Consider the following 12,696-nt stretch of genomic DNA (forward strand, 5'->3'; position numbering starts at 1 on the left):
GGATCCAGCTGCTCCATCCCCACTTAAGGAAGCTGACTCCCCCAGCCCCAGCCTCTGACTTTTCTTAATAAGAGTAGGCAGGCTTCCAGAGGGGCAAGGAGTCTAGGGGCCTTGTTGTCCTCTGTGGCTCTAGAGAGAAGGTCCTGCTGCGCGGGGACTAAGGCATGCTGGGGTGTGGGGAAGGCTAGCAGAAGCTGTGTGAGAGATGAGGCTCTAGGCTGAGCAGGTGGGACTACAGGGAAGGTGAGAGGGAAGAGAGGAGGGAGGGGCCAAAGACTAGAGAAAAGGCACAGGGAGGCCAGGCCCTCTTCCCCTCTGGATCTCCATATTCCATTTTGCAGGTAGAGCCTCTGCATCCTGAGACCAGCAGGGGGCTGCTGCCCAGCCTGTTCTGGGCAGGAGGGCACTGCCCTATAGCATGTGCAGTTTCTGAGCTAAGAGAGTTCCTGTGTGTCAAAGCCTAAGCTAGGCAGGCAGGGGCTGTGTGCCACAGCCTGTGTCAGCAGGGTGCCCACTGAGTGTTCAGTGCAATGCTGACAGCAAATATGCTGTGACCCAGGAGTGTACTAAGAAAGAACTCACTGGATGTAGTGCTTGTGTTAGGAGAGTCCTCATGGTGTGCCAGGACCTTCAGGAGCAAAGTATCTGTGGTGCGCAAAGTCCAAGGCCTGAAGAATATATTCTATGTGCCAGACGTGTACCAGGAAAGCACCCACTGTGTGCTTCCCCGGTTCTGTTAGAAGAGCGCCTACTCTGCTCCGTGTCCAATACTGAGAGCTCTATGTGTCAGCCCGTGTCGTGTGAACTACTGTGGGGTATGAGGTCTCCCACCAAGTGAATAACCTGATAGGCCAAATCCTGCTTTAGGAAAGGACCAGATGTGCTTCAATACCCACCGTGCAGCTGGCAGCAGGCTCCATGAATGCCCGCTGGATGGCAGGCCCTGTTCTAAGGGGAACACCCAGCATGTGCTAAGTCTGTACTGGTTAGGCATTGGCTACGTGCTGAGACTTATACCCAACCCTGTCAGGCCCTTTACTAAGGGAGCGCCCTACGTGTGCCAAGCCTATACTAGTTGAGCACTTGCTAAATGCCAAGACTAGGCTTGGTGAGCCAGTGCCCACCGTGTGCCAGGCCCTGTGTAGAGGCTGCAGACAGGAGGTATCCAAATCCTCGTGCCAAAATATAAGGGATCAGGGCAGGGTGGGGCAAGCCTTGAGTGGCCTTGTGGCACTCACAGAGCCTTCTGGGAGTCAGAAGCCCTGGCACCAAGGACCCTGGTGTCAAGAGTGAGTCTGGAGGCTTCCCAGCGTCAGAGGCAACCAACCAGTGTGCTGGAAGACATGGGAAGCAATAAGGCAGACACTGACCGAGACGGTCAGCATGGAACCTTAGTGTAAGATGGCGGGGCGAGGAGTGAGGTGGTGAGGGCGCTTATGTTGCCTGTTTTGGGCTGTCCTCCTCCAGTTCCTGTCCTTGGAGACCCAGCCCCGCCCCACACATACATAGAGGCTCTAGGTCTCCACGGAAGGACCAACTCACCCACCCCCGGTAGCCCTGAGCGTCCCAGCTGCTCCCCTGCTTCGAGGCACCCTGGCCAGCTGGGTTCTCTTGCGGCCCTGTCCTAGGAGCCACTGAGCCGTGAGGAAGGCAGCTGAGCTGGCCTGGCAGAGACCATCTGGGCTGGAGGGTGGGGGGAGGGACACGTGCGGCAAGCATGTGGGCCTGGGCACGTGCTGGGAAGTGGCTTGCTCCTCCATGGGACACCTGCTCCAGAGGCCAGGCGGAAGTACCAAGGATAACACAAGAGTGTCTACCGACAGTGAAGAGATCTGAGTGGCCCAGTCCTCACACTCACAACTGGGACAAAGGATGACAGAAACGAGGACTCCGTAGTAGGATGCCAGCTGTCAACTCTCTACACAGCAGGGCACAGATACAGCAAACCGTGCACAGAGAACTGGAAAGAGCCAAGGGCCATCATCTTGCATGTACATCCCTCCCTGGGCATCCTAAGAAGGAGCCTGCGGGGAAGGAACTCCCTCAGCTCATCCCCTTGGCCTTAGAACACACAGCACCCAAGAGGTGCTGACTTAGCTCCCCGGTTAGAGAGCAGAAGTAGGGCTTGGCAGGGGACGGCTGCCCGGTACACCTCTGAGGCTGTATCCTAGAGACAAACACTGAATGGGGAGGCAGCATCTGCTCCAAACAGACCCAAGAATAGAGTAGCCCAAGGTCATCAGCAGAACTGAACGGAGGCAGGAATAAAGGCGCCCACAGGGGGGTGCCCCTGGGACAGATGCTATGAGCCTCAAACACAGCAATGGATAGAAGCCAAAGGGCAGAGGGCACTGAAGAAGAAGGCAAGCCTCAGCTATCTTTAGGCACATCCTAGTGCTGGGAATGGGAGTCCCAAGGCCGTGTTCCCTTCTCCAGACAGACTGGCCTGGCTGGCCAGCAGAGAACAGGGTCCCAGGAGCTCAGCTGGGCAAGGATAGTGGGACCTTGTGATTCATGCTTCTCTGTCCCACCCACATGAGCTCCCCACTCCCAATCTCTCCTGCCTGTCTAGCCTTTCGAGGGTCACGCCAGAGAAAAGGAGTGAGGCCATGGAGTGTTCAGAGGGTTTCCCGTGGCTCAGAATCTCCACGGCTCTTAGCCATACACCACGTCCTACTCAGGCCTATAACAATCTAAGACTTCTCAGAGGAAAGGTCTGGTCCTCTTTGGGTCTTAAGACAAAACCCACCCTAACAAGTGTGCAGGTAGGGTGATCTCTCTCTGTGTATGTCCTCAGAACCCTCATTTCAGATTGGTCCAGGCACTCCAACAGGAGGGGTCACTCTACAGGCGGCCTGAGGGGCTGGCCCAAGAGCTGGTGTCTGAAGGCTTTGAACAGAGCTAGAGAAAAGATGTGAGCCCTCTCTCAGTCTGTTTCCTCTCCTGAACTGGGAGAAATCTTTGGTGAGAGAATTCATTTGGAGAGGGCTCAGCAGAGACCTCAAGCCAGTCAGCCTTTAACTGAATAAAGAGAGCTGTAGAAGGTCTGGATGGGGTGTGGGCTGTTCAGGAAGGGGCTAGCCTTTGCCAATGGCTTCCACCTCAGTGACTGACCACTCTGGCTTCTCCTTGAAACAAGATCCCAAGGGGAAAACATACAACCTAGCACTTAGGATAGGATCTGCAACTTTTCTTCTGGCTCCTGCATCCAGACCCTCCTACCCCATCCATCTTTGAGTCTCGCTTCTTCCTCAAGAACTCAACCCAGGGCTAAGCATGGTTACGAGTCTTTATCAGATCGCACCCATTCGGAAAGAGCAGGTTCACTTTAGAGCAGCCGTGAGGGACAGAATCAGGGAGTGGCAGCTGGAGGGTCTGAACAGGGCTGGAGAAAGGACTTAAACCCTTACTCTTAGCATTTGGGAGGCAGAAGCAGGCAGACCTCATCCACATACTGTGTCATTAAAAAGGTGAGGGTATGAGACTTAGCCCTTTCCTGGGCTCTAAGGTCAAGAGCAAAGGGAGGGCTATGATTAAGGAAGTAGAGGAACAGAATTATCCGAGAAGCCTAGGGAGGCATTTGTGACTTCTGCAGTGAGAAGGCTGAAGAGAAGTGGGGGAACCTGGACAGGGTCTGACCACGCCCGGCATCGGGGGTGGGCATATGGTATGGTCACAAGTGACCTACTGCCCTCTCAACAGGACAACCTGTCTCCACTCTAAAGCACCGATTATGACCAGGGTGGAATAGACACCCTTTGCTCCTTGGCAGACCTTTGCTGGTAGAACCTGACCAGTGGCAGGCTTGGAGCCCAGCGCTGTCTAACCTGCTGGGTAAGGGGCTGCCTGCCCAGGCCTGGGGCGGCCCTGGCACTTGGGAGCCCTGGTAGTACCAACCCTGGCCCTGTGGAACCCAAATCAAGACAAGCAGCTGGCAGGAGGTCCCCCCGGGCAGTGTTTATAATACTCCTTCCTTCCAAAAGTCTGGCCCCCCGTACTCACCAACATCCCTTTGGCACCTTTTCCTACCATGGTGGCAGCGGGTTGGGGGATCTGGAGATCTGGATCACACTTGCAGACTCGGCTTTCAGTGCCTTTCAAACAACAGGCCGCAAGAGCTGTAGAGAAAATAGAATGAGGTATTTAGACCAGGCAGGCCCTCTGGGCTCTCCAGGACAAGTAATATGTAAGAGGGTTTTTGTTTTGTTTGTTTTGTTTCGTTTTGCTTTGAGGAAAGGGGATAAGGAAAAAGAGAGGGATTAGCAGGGAGTAAGAAGTTTACTGCAAAAGCTGCTAAACCAGGTGATGGTGGCACACACCTTTAACCCCAGAACTTGGGAGGCAGAGGCAGGCGGATCCCTGTGAGTTCCGGGACAGCCAGGGCTACACAGAGAAGCCCTTGAAAAAAACAAAAAACAAAACAAAAACAAACAAAAATAGACAATAGAAAAGGTCCCAATGCCATGGAGAGACACACAGAAAAAGCATCTCCATGGCAGGGCCTCTGAGAGGACAATTCAGGTCCAGCACCAGAGACAGACAGCATAGCAGGGTTTCTGAAAAAAGGGGTCAGAGCCCACACAGCAGCAGTGGGGGTCTCTTCTTCAGCCTTTCTGAGGATGGGGATGGTTTCACGGCCCAAGCCATTCCCAGGCAGGATGTAGGCAGGTGGGAAAGGAATATGCCACGGCACCAAGATCCTGGCCTCGGGATGACTGATAGCTAGGGACTCAGTGTCCCAGCAGGAACCTGTGGGTATCTGTGAGAGGAGGCCACTGCAGATACTGTGGCCTGAGCAGAGGTTGGAGTCTAACAGACAGTCGTATTACACACCACCAGCTAGAAGAACCTGTTGCCCCTCCCTCGGCTGGGCCACTCCTAATCCTGCTCCCTTCTGAATGACCCTGGGGTCTAGCCCGTTCCTAGCTGCCTTCCCAACCCTCCCCGCAGATCCCCTATTCTCCAGGCTTCTCGTCCCAATGGGCAAAGGTCTATTTTTGACTCTCCAGATGCCCAATCCTATAAAAGATAAAAGATGAACAGGGAACTGGGATGGGGTCCAAGTCCTTCATCATCTGTGTGAACGGCTGTAACCTTTCCCTGGGAGTGGGGGAGGGGGTCAGCGGGCTCTCCCCAGGCAGGCAACCACACTGCATTGCCCCCACCCCAACCCTGGTGCCACTCAGCTTTGGCTCCGGGGTGGTGGGGCTGGTTCCCGGTCACATGGGACACCCCAGAGGGTAGCCACACCTTCTGCGCTTACAACAACACGGTCCTCCAGCTGTATCAAGCGAGAGTCCGAAAGACCTTTAGGACTGGGCCTAGATGCCACCTCCTTTCTGTAATGCTTCCCAACGCAGCTCCGGCAGGGCAGAACGAGTCTACGGCTTCTTCTTCTCTGGTTTGCACAAACTTTGTTCAAGTGTCCTTATCATCTCATGTTACACATAAATTGGTTAGGAGCCTATCAGCCCGGAGTCAGTGGTTACTTTGGGGCTTGGGACTGAGTTTCCTTCACCCTTCTGGGCCTAGGTCCTAGCACTGTGGTTAGCCAGCAAGTACAGGCTGAGATGCAACGAAGGGGGACCTGGGGAGACATTGGTCCTGAAACGAGGTTCTTGCCAAGCTGGAATTGTAGGGGAAGCATCTATGAGCCAGGCAGTGGGGAGGGAGAGCCGGAGAGGAGGAAGGAAAAATGGGAGGAGTGACCACATGGCAAAGTTCACGCCATCAATGCTGGAGGTGGGCAGAACAGGTGTCAGGAGGAATCTTTAGAGAGCCTTGAAGAGCTCCATCATGGGAAGAAAACCTTCACTGGGTATGGCCCGAGGCAAGACTCGGCTCTGCCACTGATACTTTCCCCTCCAAAGTCTACTCAGAACCGCTTCTGTCACCTGCAGCCACCTATCTATCACCTCTCACCTACAGGAAGTCACTAAGTCGGGAGGGAAAGGCGCCACTGTTTACTTATACAAATCAGCTCCTGATTCATTAGGTCCTTTGTCCTAGCCACTTTGTTTTTCTCTTCTTTTGGGCAGGGGTGAGAAGGGAAGTAACCAGTCAGTGCCCAGGACTGGAGTCTGCCTCCCAAAGGCATTCTCTTGAAGAAGCCATGCTTTGGTTTCCTGGTGACAGTCCCGAGAGGAATGTACCCCTCACAAGGCAATCATACCTTTGTTCTCTACAGCCACTGAACCCTTCAGCAGGTTCGACCCGACTTCCCAAAGTTGCCCCTTTTCTGTCAAGGACCAATTATGACAAAGATCATAGCACCTGTGGCAGCTGGTATTAATTGTGGGCCACCTCCTGGGCTGGAAGTCATGTCTTCTGGGTGGGACAGTAAACTGAGAACATCCCCTGTCTCTCTCCACACAGCAGTCTCACCAGGCGATCCTGGTGCTTCTCCCAAGGTTTCTAATTGGAGAGTCTGACTCAGAGAGGCCAATGCCTGGCCTGGAAGGCTTGAGTGAACTCTTACAGCAGACATCCCTGATCACACCCACGCAGTCACTCGAGTACCTAGTACCAACTGCAGAAGCAGTCCCTGCCCTTAGGTAGCTTACGCACAGGTGAGGACAGGACCGCTCAGCAGCTGCACCAGGAAAATGAGGGGGCCCGAGGCTCTGTCGCTTCTCCTGCCTTTACCATTTCTGGGGAATAGCCCCATGCATCCATTCAAAAGGAGTCAGTGGAGTTCTAGGGGTACGGGTCAGCGATAGTGCCTGCCTGGCGTGCCGGGGGCCCTGGGTTAGAGCTGTAGCAGTGGGGAAGAAAAAGTAATAAAGTGCCCTCATCTAGGTGCCAAAGACCTGAAATAGCCAAGCCCAGACCTGCTCCAAGTCATAACACGGAGCAATAATGACTGGCAGCAGCTCACTGCCAGTGAGTGCAGTGAAGACTTTGGCTCTGGGATGATAGGCCTGGACAGGATTTGGCTTTAGGCACTCACCATGTATGAGTCTGAGCGGTATCTGAGTCTGACTTTTCTCAATCTGGAGAATGTGGCTACTAATAATTCCCTTGCTAATCCTGGGGTTTGCGGGGGGAGGAGGTTGTCTTTGCCTAAGTTCTGAGTCTATTAGGAGTTCCTCACATTTTCCTCCCTTCACATCCATCAATCTTCCTAAACCCCTAAACCTTCAGTCCCCTCCTAGGGTTTTACAAAGCCAGCAGGATATGGCCTGAACTGCTTATCAGGCCTTTCAAGGCTGTCTACAACTACCTTCATCTGTCCCACAAATAGTTACTGTAGGTCTGCCCTGGGGAGACCTGTGCGAGGCGCCTCTTGGTCTCTCTGCCTTCCTGCATCCTAGCTGACAGGGGCAGGGGGGAGGCAAACCCAGTAATTACAGATGGAGATAAACAGTGTGCTGGAGAGAACGCTGTACGTGCAGGCTACAGCAGGTGACAGCCTGGGAGATTGGCAATGGCAAGGAACGCAAGAAGAGGGCAGAGGTGAGCGGAGAAAATAAAACTGGCAAAGCTCTAGTAGCCAAAGAGAAAGGCAAAATGGATGGATATGCAGAGCACGGTTCTGAGGGTTGTGGATGTCCATCTGATACCGCTGGTGGCTATTAAAGGCTTTTAAGAAGATCAGCTGGGAGAAGAATGGATCGCTGGAAGAGGCATTTGAAAGCACCAGTCCTTGGGTGCTTCCTATAGGCCAAGGCTCTCAGGAAGCGGAGAAGGTAGGACCATCTGCACCTACACGTAATGAGACTAGCTTGGGCAACAAAGGAAGACCCTACCTCAAAACAAAAACGGGGGGACAGTCAGGTGGGATGGCACACACCTTTCTTCAGCCCCAGCACTAGGGGGCAGAGGTGGATGGAGCTCTGAGTTCAAGGCCACCCTGGTCTACATAGTGAGTTCCAGGACAGCCAGGGCTGCACAGCTCTAAAGGGGGTGGGGGTGGGGAGGAGATGGGTCAGTGATTAAGAACACCGGTTGCTCTTTCAAAGGACCAGAGTTTGAGTCCCAGTTACAGGTGGCTCCCACCATCCGTAACTCCAGTTCCAGGAATCTGATGTCCCCTTCTCATCCGCTTGGGCCCTGTGTGTGGCACTCACACACAGAAAATTAAATATTAAAGACAGAACACGAACCATTCTAGATACAGTGCGGAGAAAACGCTGAAGCAATTGTGGAAGAGGAATCGTCAGCTAGGAACGAGAAGAGCCAGGACAGAAGGAAGGGGGCTTAGATCCTGAAAATGGTGATGGTGCGAGGAAAGGGGGGCACCAGAGAGAGAAACACAGACAGTAACAATTGATTTCCTGTGGGTGCTGAGAGAAAATACAGCGTCTCTGCTTAGTGTTGCTGTGAGGAGAGGAAGCTGGTCGCAGTCCCGGGACAAGAATTGGTTGAAGCTGCAGGTTTGGAGATGGGAGAGGAGGTCTCAAGTGGACAAACTGGCTCTGGTCTGTTTGTGAGCCACCAAGGCTGACGCTGAGAGGGTCACAGCGCCCTTCCCGACTTGTGGCTTTCCTCCTCCCCAGGTGGGATTCTCAAGTGGGCTTTTTTGGTTTTCCTTTCCTTTTCATTTGTTTTCTTGTGTTTTGTTTTGAGACAGGGTTTCTCAGTGTACCCTTGGCTGTCCTGAACTCGCTTTGTAGACCAGGCTGGCCTCGAACTCACAGAAATCCACCTGCCCCTGCCTCGCTGAGTGCTGAGATTACAGGCGTGCACCACTGTGCCTGGCCCTTTTGTTTTGTCTTAAAGAAGGGTTTGCTTTTGTGGAAGATTCCAAAGGCTGTAGTCAGTAATGTACTGGCTCCCTTGGCCATACTGGAACTCCTGATTTCATCACAGTGACCAGGAAGTAGCCAGGTGGGCCAATTTAAACAGTATTTATTCTTATTCTTAATTATGTGTGAATATATGCGTGTGAGTACAAGGAAGAGGGAGTCGGATCCCCTGGGGCTCCAGTCCAGGTGGGTGTGAGCCTACAAGGTTGCTGGGAACCTTTGGGCCCTCTGCAAGAGCAGGAGGCAGTTTGTTTGTTTGTTTTAAGGTTTATTTTGGGGGGGCTGGAGCGATGGCTCAGCAATTACGAGCCCTGGTTTCTCTACCAGAGGACCCAGGTTTAATTCCCAGCTCCACATGGCAGCTCACACCCGTCTCTAACTCTAATTTCAGGAGCACACAGATATACACGCAGGCAAAACACCAGCACATGTGAGATAAAAATAAAAAATAAAAAAAAAATGTTTATTTTTGCCTGGCTGTGCTGGCAGCTCACACCTTCAATCCCAGCAAAGGCAGGCGGATATTTGAGTTCCAGGACAGCCAAGGTTACACAGAGAAACCCTGTCTCGGAACAAACAACCAAAAAAAGAGGTAGGGGTGAGTGCCTCCGGAGGAATATCACATTCCCTGAAGCTGGCCTTTTGGGCGATTGGGAGCCTCCTGACGTGGGTGCCAGGAACAAGGCTCTGGTCTCCAGGAAGAGCACATGGGTCTCTCCAGCCATAGTATGCATCCCTGACCCCTGAGCCATCTTCCCAACCCCTAGGTAGACCAATTCTAGTTGTCTGTCCGAACCAAGTCCTCAATAAGAACTGAAGGCAACAGGTTCCCCTAACCTCAAGTTCTTCACAGTTTGGATGGAGGAGGCACGGTCCTCATTTCCTACCGTGGAAAGAGTGTCAGGGCAGTGTTGGGGGCCTAAAGTGTCCTGCTTGGGGACCCAAGCCAGCTACTTGCTGCATTCTGCCCAACATGGAACTCTTGGGCCTTCCCAGCTCCTTCAGCTTCCTGTCTCCCCGCGTGGCTCAGGCAAGGGTCTCCAGTCCCTAGTCTTCACCTGCACCCGGCCTGCCCACTTCAAAACCAGTCCCTGGGACATCTTCTTCACGAAGCCTTCCTCCACCTCTGCTGCTGTCAACCCTTCCACAGTCCCCCTCATGAATGTAGTTCCTGGTCACACGTGCGGTGAGCTCGCTTCTGTCCAGGCGAGTCCCCACTTCTGGCTGGAGAGCTCTGGCAGGACAGAGGTATGATTGGTCTGGATCCTGAGACCTACTGCGGGGGGGGGGGGGGCGTTTTCTCTAAGGTCTTTGGAAACACCTGGGCATGCTCAGCATTCTTCCCCGGTCCCCGGAACAATCCTATCACCCGCTCACTCTCTAACCTTCTTTTGCCTCTCACTTTGAGGATATCTCTAACCTCTCAGGTGTTCTTTTTGCCCATTCTTTGCCATTTAGCCTTTCTAGTCTAGCGGTCATAGTCTCAGACTTGCTTCAGTTAAGAAACGGAACAGGTACCAATCAGTGGTGGAACAGGCCTTTAATCCTAGCACTTGGGAGGCAGAGGCGGGCAGATCTCTGAGTTCAAGGCCAGCCTGGTCTACAAAGCAAGTTTCACGGACAGCCACGGCCGCACAGAAACGCTCTGTCTCGAAACAAAACAGAAACAGAAACTGGAACAAAAAGAAAAGAAAAAGAAACAGAACAGGCTTTGTGAGGGAGCTGTCAGAGCGCAGGGTGGGCACGCGGCTCCTTTAAGAGCGATCCGCGAGGGGCGTGGCCTGCGGAAAGCAGGCCCGAGAAGGGGTGCGGCCCCTTTAAGTAGCTGCCCAGCCAGGACTTGCAGGCCTGGGACAGGCCGGCAGCGCAGGGCGAGGTCGCTCCCGGGGCCGCGGCACCACACGGCGTGCCCACTTCCTCGAAGGGAGGCCGGGTCCCCCTTAATCAGGGTGCAAGGTGTGTTGGGGGGCGGGCGTTACATCAGCCACCACGTGTGCGCCTCTCAGCTGGCGCGGAGGATGCCGCCCCGCCCCCCGCGGTGGAAAAGTACCGGGGTGCCGAGGGCCCCGCCCCCTTGCCCCGCCCCCGCCCGTCCTCGGCCCCTCCCGGGTCCGCGGGCGAGCCCCCTCCCGACTCGCCGGCCTCCGCTCCCGCCCGCGCGTGGCCGCCCGCTGCGGGGCGCGGGCTGCGGAGGGCGCCCCGGGGCTGCGGGAAGCCGGGCCTCACCTGTGGCCGCACGCGCTCGCCCCAGGCGCGCCCCGAAGGAGAGCGGGAGGGGAGGCTGGAGTGGCAGGGCGCGGATTTCTCTCCCCCCCGAAAGTGGCAGCCTCCCCCACACCCCCCAAACCACTCCCAGCCCGCAGCCTCTTCCCCAAAGCTGCAGCCACGCGAGCCGTGGACAAAAGGGAGCCGGAGGGTGCTAGGGCTCGTCCACGCCGCTCCCCGGGAGCCGCCGGCGCGCGGGAACCGGCACCCGGCGAGCGAGTGGGCGGGCAGATTAGGAAGGCCGCCGGCTGGGGCGGCCAGATAGGTAGTCGGGACGGCTGGGGGGGGAGGTGGGGCGACAAGCCCGCACGCGGGGCGCGGACCCCCGCCGCCGGCTCCCGGCCGCCGCAGACCCGCCGGCGCCCCGGACTGAAGACGTCCCTCGGTTCCGCCGCTGCGCGCTCGGTCCCGCACCAGCCGCCCCCGACCGAGCCGGCGTCGGCACGCAGCGCCCTCCCCGCTCCGAAATCACCCTCCCCCCCGCAACACACACACACATACTCCCCGCCCGCTTCAGCTCCTTGGTGACAGCGATGACACGCAGACTCGCGCACCTACCCCGACCTTCGCGGCGAGACAGGCATCCCGGTGCGAACCCTCGCACTCCCAGCCACGGATGCCCGCGAGCAGACGCTACCGCATCCACGCACCGCACACACATCCAAACCCTGCTCCTGGGGCGCAGCCTCCCACAGTCACAGAAACGCCCAGAACCACGACAGGACAAACCAAGGCACGGGCCGCGGAGCCCCCTTCCCCCCGCTCATCTCTTACCATACTGCAGCCCCCGGCCCGGGCGAGCTGGGTCCGCACCGCGGTGCGCCCAGGTGGCTTTCTTAAAGGGAAAGTTGCATCAGCCTCCCGAGGCTCTCTGCAGCCGCCAGTCCTCCCGCCCCGCCGCGCTGCTCGCCGCTCCTCCAGAGCTTGTTGTGTTTTGGTTTCGGGGAGGCGGGGGCAAAGAGTTTGGTGAAAGTTTGGAGAGTGAAGAAGGCTTGAGAAACCTAGCCAAGTCCCTCCCCTCCCGGAGCGGCTCCCCTGGCCGCCCTCCCCCGCCCCGGTCCCATCTCCTCCCTCCCGCGTGCCGACTACTCAGGCTCCTCCTACCAGGGAATAAAATTACAAGTGGCTCTAGTTTTCAGATGATTGATCCTCCCGAACCCCTGGCAGTGGGGCTCCGCAAAGGAGTCCCCTTTCTTCCCTGCCTCTCTGCCCTTCAGTCGGGACCCCTGGAGGAAGCAGATGTCCTCTCCTTCGGGGTAGGCTTGGAAGGGAGCCAAAAGGCTCGGGGGCGCTTTGCGGGGTTGGGGCTGCTGTTAGCCCGCCAGGCCCCTGGCCTTCTGCGCCTGCGTTCCCCCTAGAGAGAAGTCAAGAGCAAATTCCGTTCCCTTTGGAGTAGCGTCGCTAGAGACTGAGCGCACAACTGAGTAAGGCCTGAGACCCACGCCTTGGAATTGCAAGGCTGGAGCGCCCTTCTCTAGGAACTCTCCAACACCGATTTGAGGGTGGTGGTGCGAGACAGAACCTGGAGAGCAGCCTTTACCAAAAGGTGCTTCTCTGAGCCTCAGTTTCCTCCTAAGCAAAATGGAGAGGATGAGCGAAAGAGATGTGAACCCCCGTGAAATGCACCACTGCAGACCGGCAGTGGCGCGTGGCGTCTGGAACGGGCTTCCATAGTCGCTTACCT

The 12,696-nt window shown here is 56.0% G+C and overlaps 1 protein-coding gene across 2 annotated transcripts in view; it reads right to left on the minus strand.

The window, feature by feature from the left end:
- Nucleotides 1–12,005, minus strand: part of Slc6a9 (solute carrier family 6 member 9) — a 34,157-nt gene extending 22,152 nt beyond the window's left edge. The window contains exons 1-2 of one of the 2 annotated variants that reach the window (XM_021644534.2): nucleotides 11,787–12,005; nucleotides 4,003–4,118 (exon numbers count right to left, since the gene is read on the minus strand). In XM_021644534.2, the coding sequence (XP_021500209.1) occupies nucleotides 4,003–4,032 (30 nt within the window). In that variant the 5' untranslated portion in view covers nucleotides 4,033–4,118; nucleotides 11,787–12,005. Of the gene's footprint in view, nucleotides 1–4,002; nucleotides 4,119–11,570; nucleotides 11,689–11,786 lie in introns of those variants that run through there. The other variant, XM_021644535.2, reaches the window with a different exon arrangement.
- Nucleotides 12,006–12,696: the final 691 nt, after the last annotated feature.

The sequence above is a fragment of the Meriones unguiculatus genome, chromosome 3, assembly GCF_030254825.1.
Source record: "Meriones unguiculatus strain TT.TT164.6M chromosome 3, Bangor_MerUng_6.1, whole genome shotgun sequence".
In the NCBI taxonomy this organism is placed as follows: Eukaryota; Metazoa; Chordata; class Mammalia; order Rodentia; family Muridae; genus Meriones; species Meriones unguiculatus.